General features: G+C 38.5%; 1 protein-coding gene across 3 annotated transcripts in view; it reads right to left on the bottom strand.

Moving 5' to 3' along the window:
- The window catches only part of micu1 (mitochondrial calcium uptake 1), a 136,397-nt gene that overhangs the window by 61,037 nt on the left and 57,748 nt on the right, over window positions 1-17,612 (bottom strand). For all 3 annotated transcript variants that reach the window (XM_063070561.1, XM_063070560.1, XM_063070562.1), the window contains 2 exons: window positions 15,395-15,548; window positions 12,239-12,401 (listed from right to left, as the gene is read on the bottom strand). In XM_063070561.1, the coding sequence (XP_062926631.1) occupies window positions 12,239-12,401; window positions 15,395-15,548 (317 nt within the window). The remainder of the gene's footprint in view (window positions 1-12,238; window positions 12,402-15,394; window positions 15,549-17,612) is intronic.

Genomic DNA, 17,612 nt, shown 5'->3' with positions numbered 1-17,612 from the left:
TTGAGCTGAAAGGTGAGTTACAGTAGCATCTTCGGGAAAATAGTAGGCTGGATTTTGCTGAGTGCTTTGAAGATGAAGAATGGCTGCAGAAACCAGCCTACTTAGCAGACATTTTCACCATATGAACTAATCGAATAAGTCTCTGCAAGGCCCTGGGGAAAATGTTTGACTTCAAGTGACAAGATTCCTGCATTTAAAAAGAAAAGAAATCTTTGGAAAAATCATGTTGCAAAAGGAAATCTTGAAATGTTTCCACTGCTGTTCGTGCTTGAGAGTGAGGAACGACATCAGAAAGTCTCGAGTCCTATTGAAAACCAAATGGAAGAACAGCAAAACAAAATTGAACAATATTTTTCTTCCCTTTCAATAAGTATATATGACTGGGTGAGGGACCCCCTTTTCTGAATCTTCTGCTCAGCCTGAGAACTTAACTTGACATTTTATGCATCTGAAGAGACTTTGGTGTCCTCTTTAATATTATTGGCTAGCTTACTTGCATATTCCATTCTTACCTTCTGAATAACTTTTTTTTTTAGTTGCCTTCTGTTGGTTTTTAAAAGCTTCCCAATCCCCTAACTTCCCACTAAGTTTTGCTCTATATGCCCTCTGTTTGGCTTTTATGTTGGCTTTAACTTCTTGTTAGCCACGGTTGTGTCATTGTTCCTTTACAATACTTCTTCCTCCTCTTCGGGACGTATATATTCAATGCCTTCTGAATTGCTTCCAGAAATTCCAGGCATTTCTGCTCTGATCACTTGCCCTAAGAATTCTTTTACTTTAAGCTCTCCAATGAGTTCTGGTTCATTGCACAACACCAAATCCAGAATATCTGTTCCCCTAGTGGGTTCAACCACAAACTGCTAGGCACTCTAGAAATACAACCCCCACACCAGAATCCAACACCAACCTGATTTTCCCAATCTACCTGCATATTGAAGTCCCCCATGACTATTGTAATATTGTCCTTTTGGCATGCATTTTCTAGCTCCAATTGTAATTTGTAAGCCCACTGTTTGGGCATCTGTATACAACTCCCATCACTGTCTTTTTATCCTTGCAGTTCTTTAGCTCTTGCCATAATGATTTAACACCTTCCAACCCTATATCACTTCTTTCTAATGATTTGATTTGATTTTTTACCAAAAGAACACCTCTGTCCCTCTGCCTTCCTGCCAGTCCTTTTGATACAATGTGTATCCTTGGACATTAAGCTCCCAGCTGTAATCTACTTTCAGCCATGAATCAGTGATTCCTACAACATCATACCTGCCAATCTGCAAATGTGCTGCAAGTTCATCTACTTTATTCTGTATATTGCGCGCATTCAAATATAACACCTTCAGTCCTGTATTCACCATTTTCGATTTTGTGCGCCTTTTACTTTGCAACTCATTCCACTAACTGCAATTTTGCAGCAGCCTCTCCTGACTACACATTGTCTCTCCTGTAAACCAGCTACCTCATCTTCAGCACGATTATCCACCTTTCCAACAATACTTCTTGCACTGCATCTCAGTGTGGTATGGCAACTGTCCCGTATCGGACCGCAAAGCACTCCAGCGCGTGGTGAAAACTGCCCAGTGCATTATCGGCACCCAATTGCCCACCATTGAGAACATCTTCATAAACGCTGCCTGAGCAGGGCGAAAAGCATTATCAGGGATGCATCTCACCCTAACCACGGACTTTTTACTCTCCTCCCATCCGGTAGGCGCTACAGGAGCCTCCGCTCCCGCACCAGCAGGCACAGGAAGAGCTTCTTCCCTGAGGTTGTGACACTGCTGAACCTCTCATCACAGCGCTAAGCAGTATTGCATCTGTATTGTACTGTCTCAGTACTTTTATATTTGTATGCTATAGCACTTTTCTTATTCAATTATTTTGTAAATAACACTATTCTTTGCATTTCTGGTCAGATGCTAAATACATTTCATTGGCTTTGTATCTGTACTCGGCACAATAACAATAAAGTTGAACCTAATCTAATCTAACATGCAGCTCAGTACACGAGTCACACCATGCTCTCATTCTTTTGATTCCTAACTTTGTCTGAGGTCTTACCAACATCTGCCTCCACAACCTCTCCACTAACTGTTTTGGTACTCTGGTTCCCATCCTCCTGCACCTTTCATTTAAACCCCACCATGCAGCATTAACAAACCTTCTCGCTAGGATATCAGACACCCTTCAGTTCAGGTGCAAACTGTCCCTACTGTCCAAGACCCACCTCCCCTGGAAGAGAGCCCAAAGACCCAAAAATATTATGCCGTCCCTCTGACAACTGTACAATCTTCCTAGTTCTGGCCTCACCAGCATGTGGCACAGGTAGCATTCCTGAGATCACAACCCTGGAGGACCTGCCCTTTAACTTAACTCCCTACGCAGAACCTCGTCACTTGTCCTACTCATGTCATTGGTACCTACATGGTCCATGACTTCTGGCTGTTCAGAATGGCTTAAGAAAGCTGGGGACTCAATCCTAGATATCCCGGAACTTGAAGTTAAAAACCAAGAACCTCATACATTGCAACAATCTGAAGAGTTAAGGAACAGAATCTTATCATTATCAGTACACTTGCAAACAAAGTTGACTATTCTTTATTTACTAGCTAATAAAAAGGCAGCATATACAATTTTCCAATGGTTGTCGCCCTCCACCGGAATTAAATGTAGTCTAACATGCCAATCATATGAACATCACTTATCTGCAAACTGATTCTCAAAATTATTAACATGAAGTAAGAGGATACATTCGTAATTTGATCAAATTTTTGATGGCTGAGCAATAATATTTTCAATTTCATATTTCATGCCAAATAATTAGAATGTTATTTCCCAATGGCCAAAAGGGCAAATGTTTGATTGGGGTCACTTTCAACAACATATTGTTGAAATTAAGTCATTACACCACACAGAAAAATATCTTTACTTTCCCGTCTTACATACTCCAAATTGCTATGAGTAACATTGTAAATATTGGTTGATTAAGCATTCTTGTATGCTTAAATAACTCATTACAGGTTACATGTATAAATATGTGAATCGCATACATCATCACACTACATGATGCACGCACACCATGCTTAAAGTAAAAACACGAACTAGGACTCGCATCTCTCAGCTCTATTGTTCTCCTTTGAATTAGGTTAATGTTTTGAAGTTGCAAAACAAAACAGTGGCAATAAAGCATTTTTTTAAAAAACAAACCCGAGAAGGCTACTGACCTTTTGAAATGGTCTCGTAAAAAAAAAAAGCAATGCAGCACATGTTCTTTGGAAGGGAAGACATGATCGCGAATTTAAAAACAGGCAGAAAACCGAAGAATTCATGGCTTCATAAAGAATGAGAACCAGGTGACAATCATAAAAAAAAAGAGCAGAAATGGTTGGCAACTTTAGAAATACAGACATGTTCAACTGCTCAACAGGTAACTGGTTCATGTATACTGAGCTAATTCAACAACATTTAGAAGCAAATTAAATAGCCAATGAGAAATGAGTACTAATTCTGCTGAGTGCATTGGGTTTATAGGCATACAGTTTGCTTCGAAGATTGACTGCTCCAATCAAACCAACTGAAACGAGCTTTGCTGATATAGTGAAAATAATGCAGTAATATCTAAAACTGAACCCATATTTGATTGCAGAACACTTTAGGTTTCATTTTCATTTTTAAAATCTTTTTATTGATATATAGTCTTCTATAGCTATAAAATACAAAAGTCAACAAATTAGTATAATTAGTAAAGCTGAAGAAAAAGCTTGTATATGCTAATGAAAAAAAATTTATATAAGAAAAAGGAGGGAAAAAAGAGAACCCCAACTAACTAAAAAAAAACCCACCAACTACAAAAAAAAACACCATTAGGAACCAACTCCCAGAGCAATACGTCTTACAATCATCTATATATGAGAAAAAAAACAACCGCCAAATCACATTTATATAACATAAAATTCGAAGGGAAATCATATAAATTAATTTAAGTTAAATGATAATATTTGGCAAAAGAGCCCCACCTTCTCTCAAAATCAAATCGGGGATCAAAAGTTCTACTTCTAATTTTTTTCCAAACTAAGACATAACATTACTTGGAAAAACCATTGAATTAGTGTAGGAGCAGAGGTATCTTTCCACTTCAATAAAATAGCCCTTCTTGCCAACAATGTAATGAATGCACTTACATGTTGGTTTGAAAATGAACTACCCTGAATATGATGCAGAACTATTCCAAATAGAATAGTCAATGTATTATGTTGTAAATTAATTTTCAAAGCTTTACAAATTGTAGAAAATAAAGATTTCCAAAAAGATTTTAATGAGGGACATGACCAGAACATATGTGACAAAGTAGCTACTTCATTTTTACACCTATCACAATAATTGTCTATATTAGGAAATATTTTGGATAGCCTCTCCTTTGTTAAATAATAATGGTGAACAATTTTAAATTGAAATAAACAATGATTGACACATATTGAAGAAGAATTAACCATTTTCAGAACTCGCAACCAATCTTCGTTAAGAATAGTCATATTAAGTTCTCTCTCCCAATCTTGTTTAATCTTTAGTGAGAGGTTATCTTTTTGTAGTAAAAATAAATTATAAATTCTACCAATGGAAACTCTCACTAAAGGATTCATATTCAAAATAGTATCCAACAAATCAGATTCTTGCACAGATGGAAACATAGAAACATAATTCTGTAAAAAATGTCTAACCTGAAAATATTGCAAGAAATGTTTATGAGAGAGAGAATATCTGCTAATTAACACTTCAAAAGTCATCAATCGACCATCACTAAATAAATCTGCAAAAGAACAGGTCCCCTTATTTCTCTATAAAAAGAAAAATGGGATCAGTAATTGAAGGTTTAAATAGCAAACTTCGAAATACAGGGCTAGACAATTTAAATTGTTTAAAATTAAAAGAGTTGCGAAACTGAAACCAAATCTGTAAGGACTGTTTAATAACAGGATAGAGATTTAAATTGGGAATTTTAGCAAGTTGTAAAGGTAACGGAGCTCCTAATAATGAAGTTAAATGAAATTGTTTAATAGCTTTCAATTCCAAATCAATCCAAGCTGGTTTTTGGCTCTTATCGAGCCAAGATACCCAAAAACATAGTTGTCGAATATTAACAGCCCAATAATACAATCTTAAATTAGGTAGCACAAGTCCATTTTTTTTTTTGGATTTTTGTAAATGAAACTTATTAACTCTTGGTTTTTTTATTATTCCAAATAAAGGACGAAATAGTCGAATCAATTTGATCGAAAATTTTTTTTTAGGTAATATCATCATTTTCACGGCATGAATACGACCTATTAAAGTGTAAGAGGATTCCATCTAGAAAATAATTGTTTCATAGAGTCCAATAAAGGAACTACATTAGCTTTATAAAGATCTTTATATTTTTTTGTAATGGTAATACCCAAATATTTAAAAGAATTCACAATTCTAAATGGAATATCATTATATATAAAAAGAGGAACATTTAAAGGGAAAAATTTACTTTTGTTTAAATTAAGTTTATATCCTGAAAATTTTCCAAAATCATTTAATAATTCCAAAAGATTAGGAATAAATTCTTCAGGATTCAAAATATAAACCAAAAAATCATCTTCATAGAGAGAGATCTTATGTATGGTCCCAATTATAGAAATACCACGAATGTTTTTAGCTTCATAAATTGTTACAGCCAAAGGCTCCGGTACAAGATTAAATAATAAAGGACTTAATGGACACCCTTGTCAAGTACCTCGAGAAAGTGAAAAAGGGAGACCTAAGATGATTAGTAATAATGGTCGAGATAGGGTTCTTATAGATCATTTGAATCCACTTATTAAAATTATTACCAAAGCCAAATTTCTCTAATACATTAAACAAATAAGATTATTCAACTCTATCAAATGCCTTTTCTGCATCCAGAGAACAACACATTGGGGTGTTTTGGATAATGGTGAGTATATAATATTCATTAACTTCCGAACATTAGAGAAAGAATAACGGCCTCTAATAAAGCCTGTTTGATCCATAGACATAATTTTTGATAAAATTTTTTCCAAATGGTTAGCCATTATCTTAGAAAGAATTTTAGCATCCACATTTAATAACGAAATAGGTCTATAAGATGAGCATTCAGTAGGATCTTTATCTTTCTTAAGGATTAAAGAAACAGAAGCTTCATAAAAAGATGAAATATTTCCAAAAGGTATGGAGAAAGTAATTTTTCAAATTTTTTTTGTAAAATCCTACTGAATAACCATCCAGTCCAGGAGCTTTACCTGATTGCATTGACCATATAGCTTTCTGAATTTCATGCTCAACAATTGGAGCATCAAGGGTCTGTTGATCTTCAGCAGTAATTTGAGGAAATTTAATCTTATATTAAAAAGCCTTCATTTTGGAGGGATCTACAGGAAACTGAGATTTATAAAGATCGGAATAAAAATCCTGAAAAATATTATTAATATCTTCATAATTACTTACTATATCTCCATTACCTTTACAAATCTTTAAAATTTGTCTTTTAGCTCTAGCAGCCCTTAATTGGGAAGCTAAGAGCCTATTATTTTTATCCCCAAAAATATAAAACTGACTTTTTAATTTAAGCAAATATCCTTCAATAGGATAAGTTAATAATAAATTATATTGTGGTTGTTTCATTAAACTTTAGGTTTCATAAGCAGAATCAAAATGAAGGGGAGTCCATTTCAGCATATGTGGCTGAATTGAAAAGGTTGCCTGAGCATTGTTAGTTCAATGATAGGCTTAATAATGCACCAAGAGATCACTCAGTTTGTGGAACCTTACAAGAAAGCATTCAAAAATGGCTCCTAACTTGAGCACAGCTTATATTTAAAAGAGCAGTTGAAATTGCTGTATCAATGGAAACAGTAGACAAAGACACTATTGAGTTACACTCAAAAATGAAGGTAAGCATGAACAAAATTGCAATGTCTTAACACAAACCAACTTGAGTAAACAAATTGTGCTACACTTGTGGCAGGGGCTCACATACACCAGACCAACTCAAGTTTAAAGGTGAAATATGCAGAAAATGCAACAAAGTAGGACACATACAAAGACCATGTCTGGCAGACAAAAATAAATGGACTGACAGAGAAGAGAAAAAGTCAAGATGCAGCTTCAAAAATAGCACTAGTCTGCATGCTATTGATGAAAAATCTGATAATGATGAGAGTGACGCAACACTCAGTAGCGTAGAGATATACAATGTGAAAACTACTAGAAGACAAGCAATATGGTTTACACCAGAAGTGAATGGCAAATTAATTAAAAAGGACTTGGACATTCACTTGATTATTTCAGTCATTCCACAAAATGAGTTTGAATGGCATTTCAAAGATACCGAACTGAAGCCTGCAGATATTCAACTAAGAACTTCTACTGGAGAAAAAATAACTCCTGTGGGAATGACATTTATGACAGTAAAATGCAATGACCAACAAGCCACATTGAGCTTCCATGTGGTAAAAACAGGAGGACCAGCATTGTGGGGATATGATGGCTGAGACAACTACAACTTGACTGGAGATCCATCTGCTAATTGCATGCCACATCTCCTGCAATGAAGCTAACTGAAAGCGAATTAAGAAAGCTACTGGATGATGCTGCAGCAGTGTTCAAGGATGACAATGGAAAACTCAAACATATCAAGGGTAGAACACTGTTAAATGAAAATGCCACACTCAAGTTGTGTAAAGCTTATGCGGTTTCTTATAGCATCCTTGATAAAGTAGTCAGTAAGCTAGATCACATAGAGGCTGCAGAAAAGTTCTCCAAGGTTAAGTGGAGCCCATAGGCAATGCTAGTGATCCCAGTAGCCAAGAAAAATGGGTCTGTCAGGATCTGTGGTGATTTTCAGGTGGTGGTGATTTTGACCATCAAAACAGTACTGAAAATAGATCATTACCCTCTGCCCCGGATAGAGTACATATTTGCAAACTTTTTGGGAGGAAAACACTTCAGCAAAGTGGACTTAGCTGAAGCTTAGTTACAGATGGAGGTGGAAAAAAAATCCAAAGTGTTTCCCACAATAATCTCTCATTTCTATAATATGCTGATTTCTGAAGTAGCATCTGCCCCTGCACTTTGGCAGAAAGCTATAGACCGGGTGCTGCAAGGCTGTCTGGCCACTCAGTGCTATCTGGATTGAATTGAATTGACTTCATTTCCACATATACAAGAGGAGTAAAAATCTTTATGTTATGTCTCCATCTATATGTGTAATGTGCATTTGTAGTAATTTATAATAAATAGTATGTACAACAGGACAGTCAATATAACATAGAAATACTATTGTATCAGCATGAATTAATCAGTGTGATGGCCTGGTGGAAGAAGCTGTCCCAGAGCTTGTTAGTCCTGGCTTTTATGCCGTTTCCCGGATGGTAGCAGTTGGAACAGTTTGTGGTTGGGTTAACTCAGGTCCCCAATGATCCTTTGGGCCCTTTTTACACACCCGTCTTTGTAAGTGTCCTGAATAGGGGGAAGTTCACATCTACTGATGTGCTGGGCTGTCCACACCATTCACCATTCTCTGCAGAGTCCTGTGATTGAGGGAAGTACAGTTCCATACTGGGCAGTGATGCAGCCAGTCAGGATGCTTTCAATTGTGCCCCTGTAGAAAGTTCTTAGGATTTAGGGGCCCATACCAAACTTCTTCAACAATCTGAGGTGAAAGGAGCGCTGTTGTGCCTTTCTCACCACACAGCTGGTATGTACAGACCACGTGAGATCCTCGGTGATATGTATGTAAAGCTGTTTACCCTCTCAACTCCAGATCTATTGACGTCAATAGGGGCTAGACTGTTTCCATATCTCCCGTAGTCCACAACAAGCTCCTTTGTTTTTGCGACATTGAGGGACAGGTTGTTTTTTTGACCAGTAAGGGTGATGAGGATCATCTCCAAAACTTCAAGACAGTTTTAAAAAGATTATAATGTGATGGGTTCAGAGCACAACACATTTATGAATTCTTTAAACAAAAGATGATTGACTACAGTCACATCATGGATGCACAAGGATTACACAAGTGTGCTGAGAAAATTCAAACAGTGGTGGATGCCCCGAGGCCAAAGGATGCGTCATTGTTGCAGTTCTTTTTAGGATTTGTCAACTACTATAACAGGTTTCTGCCAAACATGACTACTGTCTTCTACCCCTTGAACTCATTATTGCAGATTAGGGAGAAATGGCAATGGACAAAACAGTGTGAGGTGGCTTTCAAAAGCAAAGGAAATGATGACATCAGACACTGTACTCATACATTATGATCCACAACATCCAGTGAAGCTTGCCTGTGATGTCTCACTTTATGGTATAGGTGCAGTCATATCACATATTATGGGTGATGGAAGTAAATGCCCCATAGCCTTTGCATCAAGTTCTCTTACCACTGCAGCGAAAAATTACACACAGATTGACAGAGATGCCTTGAGTCTGGTTTGGGGTATAAAACTTTCAACCGGTACTTGTATGGGAGAGGAGTTTACCCTCGTTACCGATCACCAACCACTCGTGTCCACTTTCAGTCCACAGAAGGGTGTTCCACTAATAGCAGCAGCACAAATGCAGAGATAGACTCTGTTTCTGGGAGGACACAATTACTAGCCTGAATTCAAGAGGACATCTAATCATGGATTAGTAAACATGAAAAAAATACTGGAAAATTTTTACAAAATAGGACACTACTCTTGATGTATTCTCCCTAATGCAAGTCAAAAGACTCCCAATTAGAGCAGATATGATTCAAAAAGGAACCAGAAAAGGCCCTATACTGTCTGAGGTCTATATAGCCACCCAAGATAACTGGAATGTGCAGCAGAAACTCCAGTTCCCCCATATTATCAGTGTCAGAATGAACTTGTCCTTGACGGACGTTGCCTTATGTGGGAACTGAGAATTGTACCAGCCAGGCTGAGAGCTAAAGTGTTGGAGCAGCTAAATGCCAGTCATCTAGGCCTGGGATTGATCAGCAAATCGAGCAGCTTGCCTTGCACTGTGCGGGTGCCAACACATCCAGAAGATGCCAAGAGCAGAGACTCACCATCCCTAGGAATGGTCTGCATGGCCCTGGCACAGGATTTGTGTGAGTTTTACAGGACCACTCATGGGCACAATTTTTTTTGGTAGTAGTGGATACAGCTACAAAATAGCCAGAAGTGTTCCCAATAGCCTCCACTACAGACTCACACACTGTTGATGTATTGAGAAGCCTCGTAGCAAGGACTAGTGTTCAAGAATACTTAGTCAGTGACAATGGACCAGTTTGAGGCGGAACAGTTTCAGTCATCCTAAAAATGAATGGAGTAAGACATATTACATCTGTACCGTACCACCCAGCTACAAATGGCTTGGTGGAAAGGTTTATTCAGAGTCTAAAGAACACGTTGTAAGCAATATCAGCAGAACACTGAATCAGAAGCTTGTCAATTTCCTCTTTGCATATCGTAATGCAACACACTCCACAACCAACAGCTCACCAGCTACGCTGTCCCTGGGTTGTCCCTGTGTTCACATAAGGATTTCTTTAAACCCAATCTCAGGAGTACACAGGACAAACAGCTGAGACAAACTGAAGGCTCCTCAAACAAGGAGGTTTGATGTTTCATTCCTGGACAAGTAGTCCTTGCGAGGGATTACAGAGGTGATTAAAAATGGGTACTTGGAAAGATTAAGGACTAAACTGGACCACTCGCCTACATAGTGGAGATTGCGTCTGATATCATCTGGAGACAACATATCCATCAGTCATGGAAAGCAGAGTCAATTGTTCTAGAAGAAAGGTGGCTACCACTGTCAGAACCACTTCCTGCAGTCTCAGAGTCAATTCCTACAATCATCGTGGAGGAGGCCCCAGAACTTGAGATTGTTTCACAGCACAAGTGTCACCTGCCAAGCAGAGTGATCCTCCTGATCAGCAAAGGCATTATCCCCCAAGATTAAGAAATCCTCTCCAACAATTAAATCTTTAGACATGAATAGGACAATTTACTGTTTACTATGCTGAGGATGTCTGTATATAGTAGATGTATTATATAGTATACTGTGTATGTGGTTGAGATGCATTCTCTATTGAGTTGGAGTTTATAGCTAAGCAGGTTGAGCATTTATTATTTCAGTAATAGTTGAACAATATTGTAAATACTAGTTGATTAAGTATTTCTGTTTATTTAAATGATCCATTACAGACTATATCTCTTGCCTCTCCAGTTTTCCTTTGAATTAGTTTAATGTTTTCAAGTTACAAAATATAACACAAAGTATCGACAGTACAGAGATCACAGCTTTAACAAACCTGATTTAAAAGTGAATGACAGAAACAGTCATTCACCTATTTTGAACATACAATGAGTTCGCCAAGGCTGTCATTGCTGGGGAAGGGGTGGGGAAGAAATGGGTAGCGTGGTTATGCTCCCACTACCCATTATATGATCCCAATGTTGTGCATCTCAAATAGCCTCTGACAACCAAGTCCAGCTCCTGGACTTCATGTGAGGCCGAGCTACTAAGCCCAGCGGAACAGCTTCTACTGAATGAGAAGGGGTTACTGGCACCTTAAAACCAGTCACTTTGGGCAGATGGGGCTCGTCACTCATTGTTGGCAGCTAATCTAGGAGAATGAAATTTCTGAACTCACTCCTCTGCTGCCTTGTGGATATACCCATTCATGGGGAAGACCTTGTGAGTAAACAGAGGGAAAAAATCCAGTGTAGGAATCATTATGTTGAGTTCAATGCTGACTGGCAACTCCTGCGACACCACTGATGCTGTTCCTTTGGATTTATCAGCTGCATGGAGTGGGGGAGCCTGCTGCAAGAGCAACAGCTTCCTCTCCATTTTGTACTGCCCTGGCTTGCATATATAACATAGGTAGTTAGGACGCTTCATCCATGGTCGACCCTGACTAATGGAGGGCCTCAATCTTCTCATGGGCACACCTAGTAGAGTCAATAAGGAGCCAAATGGCCAACACTGATTACTTGGTCACAGATTAAAACAAAGAAACTTATACCTTCATGTTAACAGTTTCTCTCTCTCACACATCCCTATTCTACAAATAACCAAGTTAGCTACAGTTAGCTCTGTTATGAGCGTAAAGAATAGAATTAATTGACTACTGTAGATTCAGACATGACTACTATAGAAACATATATGTTCATTTCAAGAAGTTTTTGATCAATGTTAACCCAATTGTTATTTTTCAACTTACTCTCTGGCTGTTTTTCATTTGGTGTTATAGATCGAACAAAATCTTGGGGGGTCATGAACACTTCAGCGTCTCCATTTTCACTGATGATCTTCAATGTTGCAAAGTATCGGAATATCTTATCCGGAGTAGAGTAAGCCCGAATTCGATTCTCATATTCCATTACCTGAAAAAGAACGAGAAATGAAATTATAACATCGGTTACAGGAGGAAACAGGTTACAATTGGCTCAAAAATCACACCTAGTCTTTTATTCTTCAATAACTATGAGAATTAGTCTTCACTTAGGTCAAGAATAATTTCTTTAATAACTGCGAGAATTAGTCTTCACTTCTTTGCTTCTTAGGTCAAGAATAATTTCCTTACAGTTTAATTTTCTGAATTCTGAGGTGGTGATGAACCCAGAGTAGGACTAGCAGGCTCTGAAGAAGTAGTATTTGTTAGAGCAGGCAGCTATGTAGCTTGGGGATTGTACACTGCTTCTGCATTCATGCTCTGGCTTTGCTTGTGCATGAAGGGGTGCCCTGAACTTGCCATTCTGAAAGCTCTTTCACTAATTTGTGTGGCCGTGGACCAGGGAAAATAAGTTGGTAGGTACCTTAGATTTTGTCAAAGCCTGCTTGGATTCCTTGAATTATTACCACTGTCCACCTAGTAAATTCTTATCACAAAGGAGCTTGGAGAAGATTGGGTGTTTTGTGTCAGAAATATACTTGATGAGGCCTGCCGATTGAAGCCCATTAGTGCAAATAGTATCTTAATACTGGGCATGCTTTATGTACTACCTCAAATGAGACAAGTAAAAAAGAAATCGTTTTGAAAAAGCCAAATTACTAAAACTTGAAATGGAATTCCACAAAATGGCACTAAAAGACAAAAATGTGGAACATGATTCAATAAATAATGTGCAATGGATGGCTGCACATAAAAGTACTCAACTGCAACTGATCAGTTTTTTTCTGCATCTGATCTGTTTAGGAACGCAATGTCATATTAAATGCAGCCTGCTCTAATTACTAACATGAGTAACTATGAAAGGTGGTCTGGCAGAACTTGTTAGAATGAAAGTACATTAATGTTCAAAAACTAGTTTTCAAATATGAAAATCACCTGGCAACATAATTTGGATCTTAACAAAATGTAGCTCGTACTGTCATTGATGAGAAACCCAATAATAATTCACATCTAAAATACAGTGTAAGCAAAGATATACTACATCTAATGAATGAATGAGAAGTCCAATATTAATAAAACACATCAAGTGCATAGTTTTGAAAAAACAAATATAATGTATACATCTTTTCTTCTGAACTGCACTTTCAGTTGTTAACAACAACAGCATCAATTCAACATCAGATAGTCAATCCTGGGATCGCTAGAGAATTAGGGTGGAAATGGCTAACACAAGGGTGCATAATTTTAGACTGACTGAAGGAAAATATGGGGTGGGGAAGAAATGTCAGAGGTAAGTTTTTTCTTTTACACAGAGAGTGGTGGATGTAAGGAATGCCCTGCCAGGGGTAGTGGTAGAAGCAGATACATTAGGTCCATTTTGAGACTCTTAGAAAGGCACATGGATAAAAGAAACATGGAGGGCAATGTGGGAGAGGAGAGTTAGATTAATCTTAGAGTAGGTTAAATGGTAGGCATAACACTCTGGGCTGAAGGACCTATAACGTACTGTAGAATTTTATGTTTCTGTTAAGATCATGTGAAGCTGTGAAGATCCCTGCTGCACCTGATGACCCTGTGATCTCCATCTCAGAGGCTGATTTTAGGCTGTCTTTAAAGAGAGTGAACACTCGCAAGGCGGAAGGTCCCGATGGAGTACCTGGTAAGGCTCTGAAGACCTGTGCCAACCAACTAGAGGGAGTATTCAAGGATATTTTCAACCTCTCACTGCTACGGGTGGAAATTCCCACTTGCTTCAAAAAGACAATAATTATACACCAGTGCCTAAGAAGAATAACGTGGACTGCCTTAATGACTATCGCCCGGTAACACTCACATCGATAGTGATGAAATGCTTTGAGAGGCTGGTCATGACTAGACTGAACTCCTGCCTCAGCAAGGACCTGGACCCATTGCAATTTGCCTATCGCTACAACAGGTCAATGGCGGACACAATCTCAATGACTCTCCATACGTCTTTAGACCACCTGGACAACACAAATACCTACGTCAGGATGCTGTTCATCAAGTATAGCTCAGCATTTAATACCACCATTCCCACAATCCTGATTGAGAACCTGGGCCTCTGTACCTCCCTCTGCAATTGGATCCTCGACTTCCTCACCGGAAGACCACAATCTGTGTGGACTAGTGGTAACATATCCTCCTCACTAACAATCAACACTGGCGTATTTCAGGGGTGTGTGCTTAGCCCACTGCTCTACTCTCTATATATACTTGACTGCGTGGCTAGGCATAGCTCAAATACCATCTATAAATTTGCTGGCGATACAACCATTGTTGGTAGAATCCCAGATGAAAACGAGAGGGTATACAGGAGTGAGATATGCCAACTAGTGGAGTGGTGCTGCAGCAACAACCTGGCACTCAACATCAATAAGAGGAAAGAGCTGATTGTGGACTTCAGGAAGGGTAAGATGAAGGAACACATACTAATCCTCATAGAGGGATCAGAAGTGGAGAGAGTGAGCAGCTTCAAGTGTCAAGATCTCTGAAGATCTAACCTGGTTCCAACATATCGATGTAGTTATGAAGAAGGCAAGACAGCGGCTATACTTCATTAGGAGTTTGAAGAGATTTGGCATGTCAACAAATACACTCAAAAACTTCTATAATTGTACCATGGAGAGCATTCTGACAGGCTGCATCACTGTCTGGTATGGAGGGCTGAAAGAAGCTGCAGAAGGTTGTAAATCTAGTCAGCTCCATCTTGGGTACTAGCCTACAAAGTAGCTAGGACATCTTTAGGGAGTGTGTGTGTGTGTGTGTGTGTGTGTGTGTGTGGGCAAACAGCTTCAAATCTGATGTTTTTGCATGAGTGACACACTAACCCTGACCCTCCAGACCAATTTATGAAGAAAAACCATCCATGGCAAGTTTTAAAAAAATACATGATATTAACATATACCCTGTGCAGGTACACCTGTGACAATAAACTTGAACTTGACTCTATCAATATAAATATACCTTCCGATCTCTGAATCCTCTCCGCTTCTTTTTTTCACTTTGTCCATCCTCTTCCTGTGGCTTTACAGCCTCTCCACCATCTTTTTGCTCTTCTACTCCAGAGGAACCAGTTTTGGGAATCTGTTTCACTGACGCAGCAGCTTCTGCATGAGCTCTGAAGACAAATTTTTTAAAATTATACATTATTGTACAGCATACAACTATCTTGTAATTTCGTTTGGATAAGCAACTGGTTCAGGCAGGTAGGGCATGTCAGCCTTGGACAGCAGCCCACCTAGATGAAAAGCTCTGATTTTAAACCTCAGCTGCCTTGTGGCCTTATCTACCCATGGCAAAGGCTTCGGGAGTAAAGCCAGAGGAAGAAATCTGGAGCCGGAGTCCCTAAGGCAGTTTGAGGTTGTTTACAACTTCATTCTGGCAATTTCTGCAATGACACTGGTGCCAAGCTGTATCGGCGCTTGCCCCTCCCTTGGACTACATCAGTGATGTGGAGAGGAGGAACCTGCTGCTTGGGCAACAGCCAGTTCTTCAAATCTTCCCACCCAGGCTTGCACTCTGGAAAAGACACAGTCCACTAGAGGCGCAAACCTATGATCCCCTGGGATCAACAGCTACCTACCAGGCAACTGGAAGAACACATTAAAACATTTCATCTTCAAAGATTCCTGTAAGCCTTTACAATTCTGCCTTTATATTATTCTTTTTTTTAAAACACACAGTTAGGATATCTACTTGGCCATCTCAAAAGGGCACTGTACAAATTCACAGTTTCCAATGTAGACAGCTTTATAGGGTCTTGCTACAGCCCTATCAGCAGGAGAAATTTTAACATGAGCTTTGTCTGAACTTAGAACCTGAAAAACCTGTTAAATGAAAAACCCTTCTCCTCAATACTGACCTTAATGATTGTTATGTTTGTGGTACTGGGAAGCTGAGCAGCCATTAATAACACACACGAGAGATGGAGAGGCAAGGAACAAATGTGCAGCTATTTTACTTGTAGGTCATTTAACCAGAATCCCTTCTCACATGACGTCCAATACATAATACACAGGGAAGCTTGACAGCAATCCGTAATGGTCAAAATATACATGAATACATAACAATGATATCCTTCTCAATGCTTTACATGCCCTTCCACATATTTGGCTACCTATCCTTTTGCTCCCCCAGCACTAGACACATCCCCTACTACAGTCTTCAACCTCAGTTCTTTGTTCAAATTTCCTATTTTCAATGTAAAGTGTGAGTCATCTTCCTTACATTGCAACCTGGCAAATGCATCATCTACTAAGAAAGGTAAAACAGAGGTGTGTTCTACGTAAGTCATGTTTCCTAATGAAAAGACTTCGATCATCTTTCAATGCAATGGAATTCATAATCATTCAGTGGACTGGAAGTTTGCAATGTGGACAAATACATGTAGTAAATTATCGTGGAAAAACTTAATGTCCATGAATTGATCCCTATTCCAACATCCAAAATCTGTTAATATTTGCAGTCATGTTCTTTATCAATAAAATGTAAATTGTATTCAAGATGAAGACTCTTGACCCAAAATGCTGACTGATTATTCCCCTCTACTGATGTTGCCTGACCTGCTGAGTTCCTCCAGCATTTTGTGCATGTTTTTGTAAAGTGTACTTGCAATATTTCTAATTTGGTAAACCTTTTTAGAAAGAAAATGTAACAACAAAAATAAATTAGATTTGCAACTTGTTTTTGCAGGAAGGCTTGAAGTACAAACAACAAAAGCAGGTTACTGGTGAGGATGAAGTAATTAAGTGCTATCTGCCCATATTCTTCACTTGTGGTGCTAGGCTGCATTAACCAATTCTGGATACAGATTAAGCTGACATGTCATACCTAGGAGTTACCCATCAAATGAAATAGGCAGCAAGTGAAACTTAGCTTCAGATATCAGATCCTATTCCCCTACCACAGAACATCCTTCTGACATGTCACTGCTGTCAAAGATCTTAAAGAATTTCAACTTGTATATGTCTTTTGACCATCAGAAAATTTGTTTGAGGAGAAAACATTTATTGTTAAAATAAGTTTAAATAAACCCTGTTTTGTAGAAAATGAAAAGATTACCGTATGAGGAACGTTTGGCAGCTCTTGGGCTGTATTCCCTTAAGTTCAGGAGAATCAGGGGGGGATCTCATAGAAACATTCCAAATGTTAAAAGGCCTGAACACATTAGATATGGCAAAGT

The sequence above is a fragment of the Mobula hypostoma genome, chromosome 18, assembly GCF_963921235.1.
Source record: "Mobula hypostoma chromosome 18, sMobHyp1.1, whole genome shotgun sequence".
Classification (NCBI taxonomy): domain Eukaryota; kingdom Metazoa; phylum Chordata; class Chondrichthyes; order Myliobatiformes; family Myliobatidae; genus Mobula; species Mobula hypostoma.
Note: the sequence above shows the minus strand (reverse complement) of the source record. Positions and strands in the feature narration are given on the sequence as shown.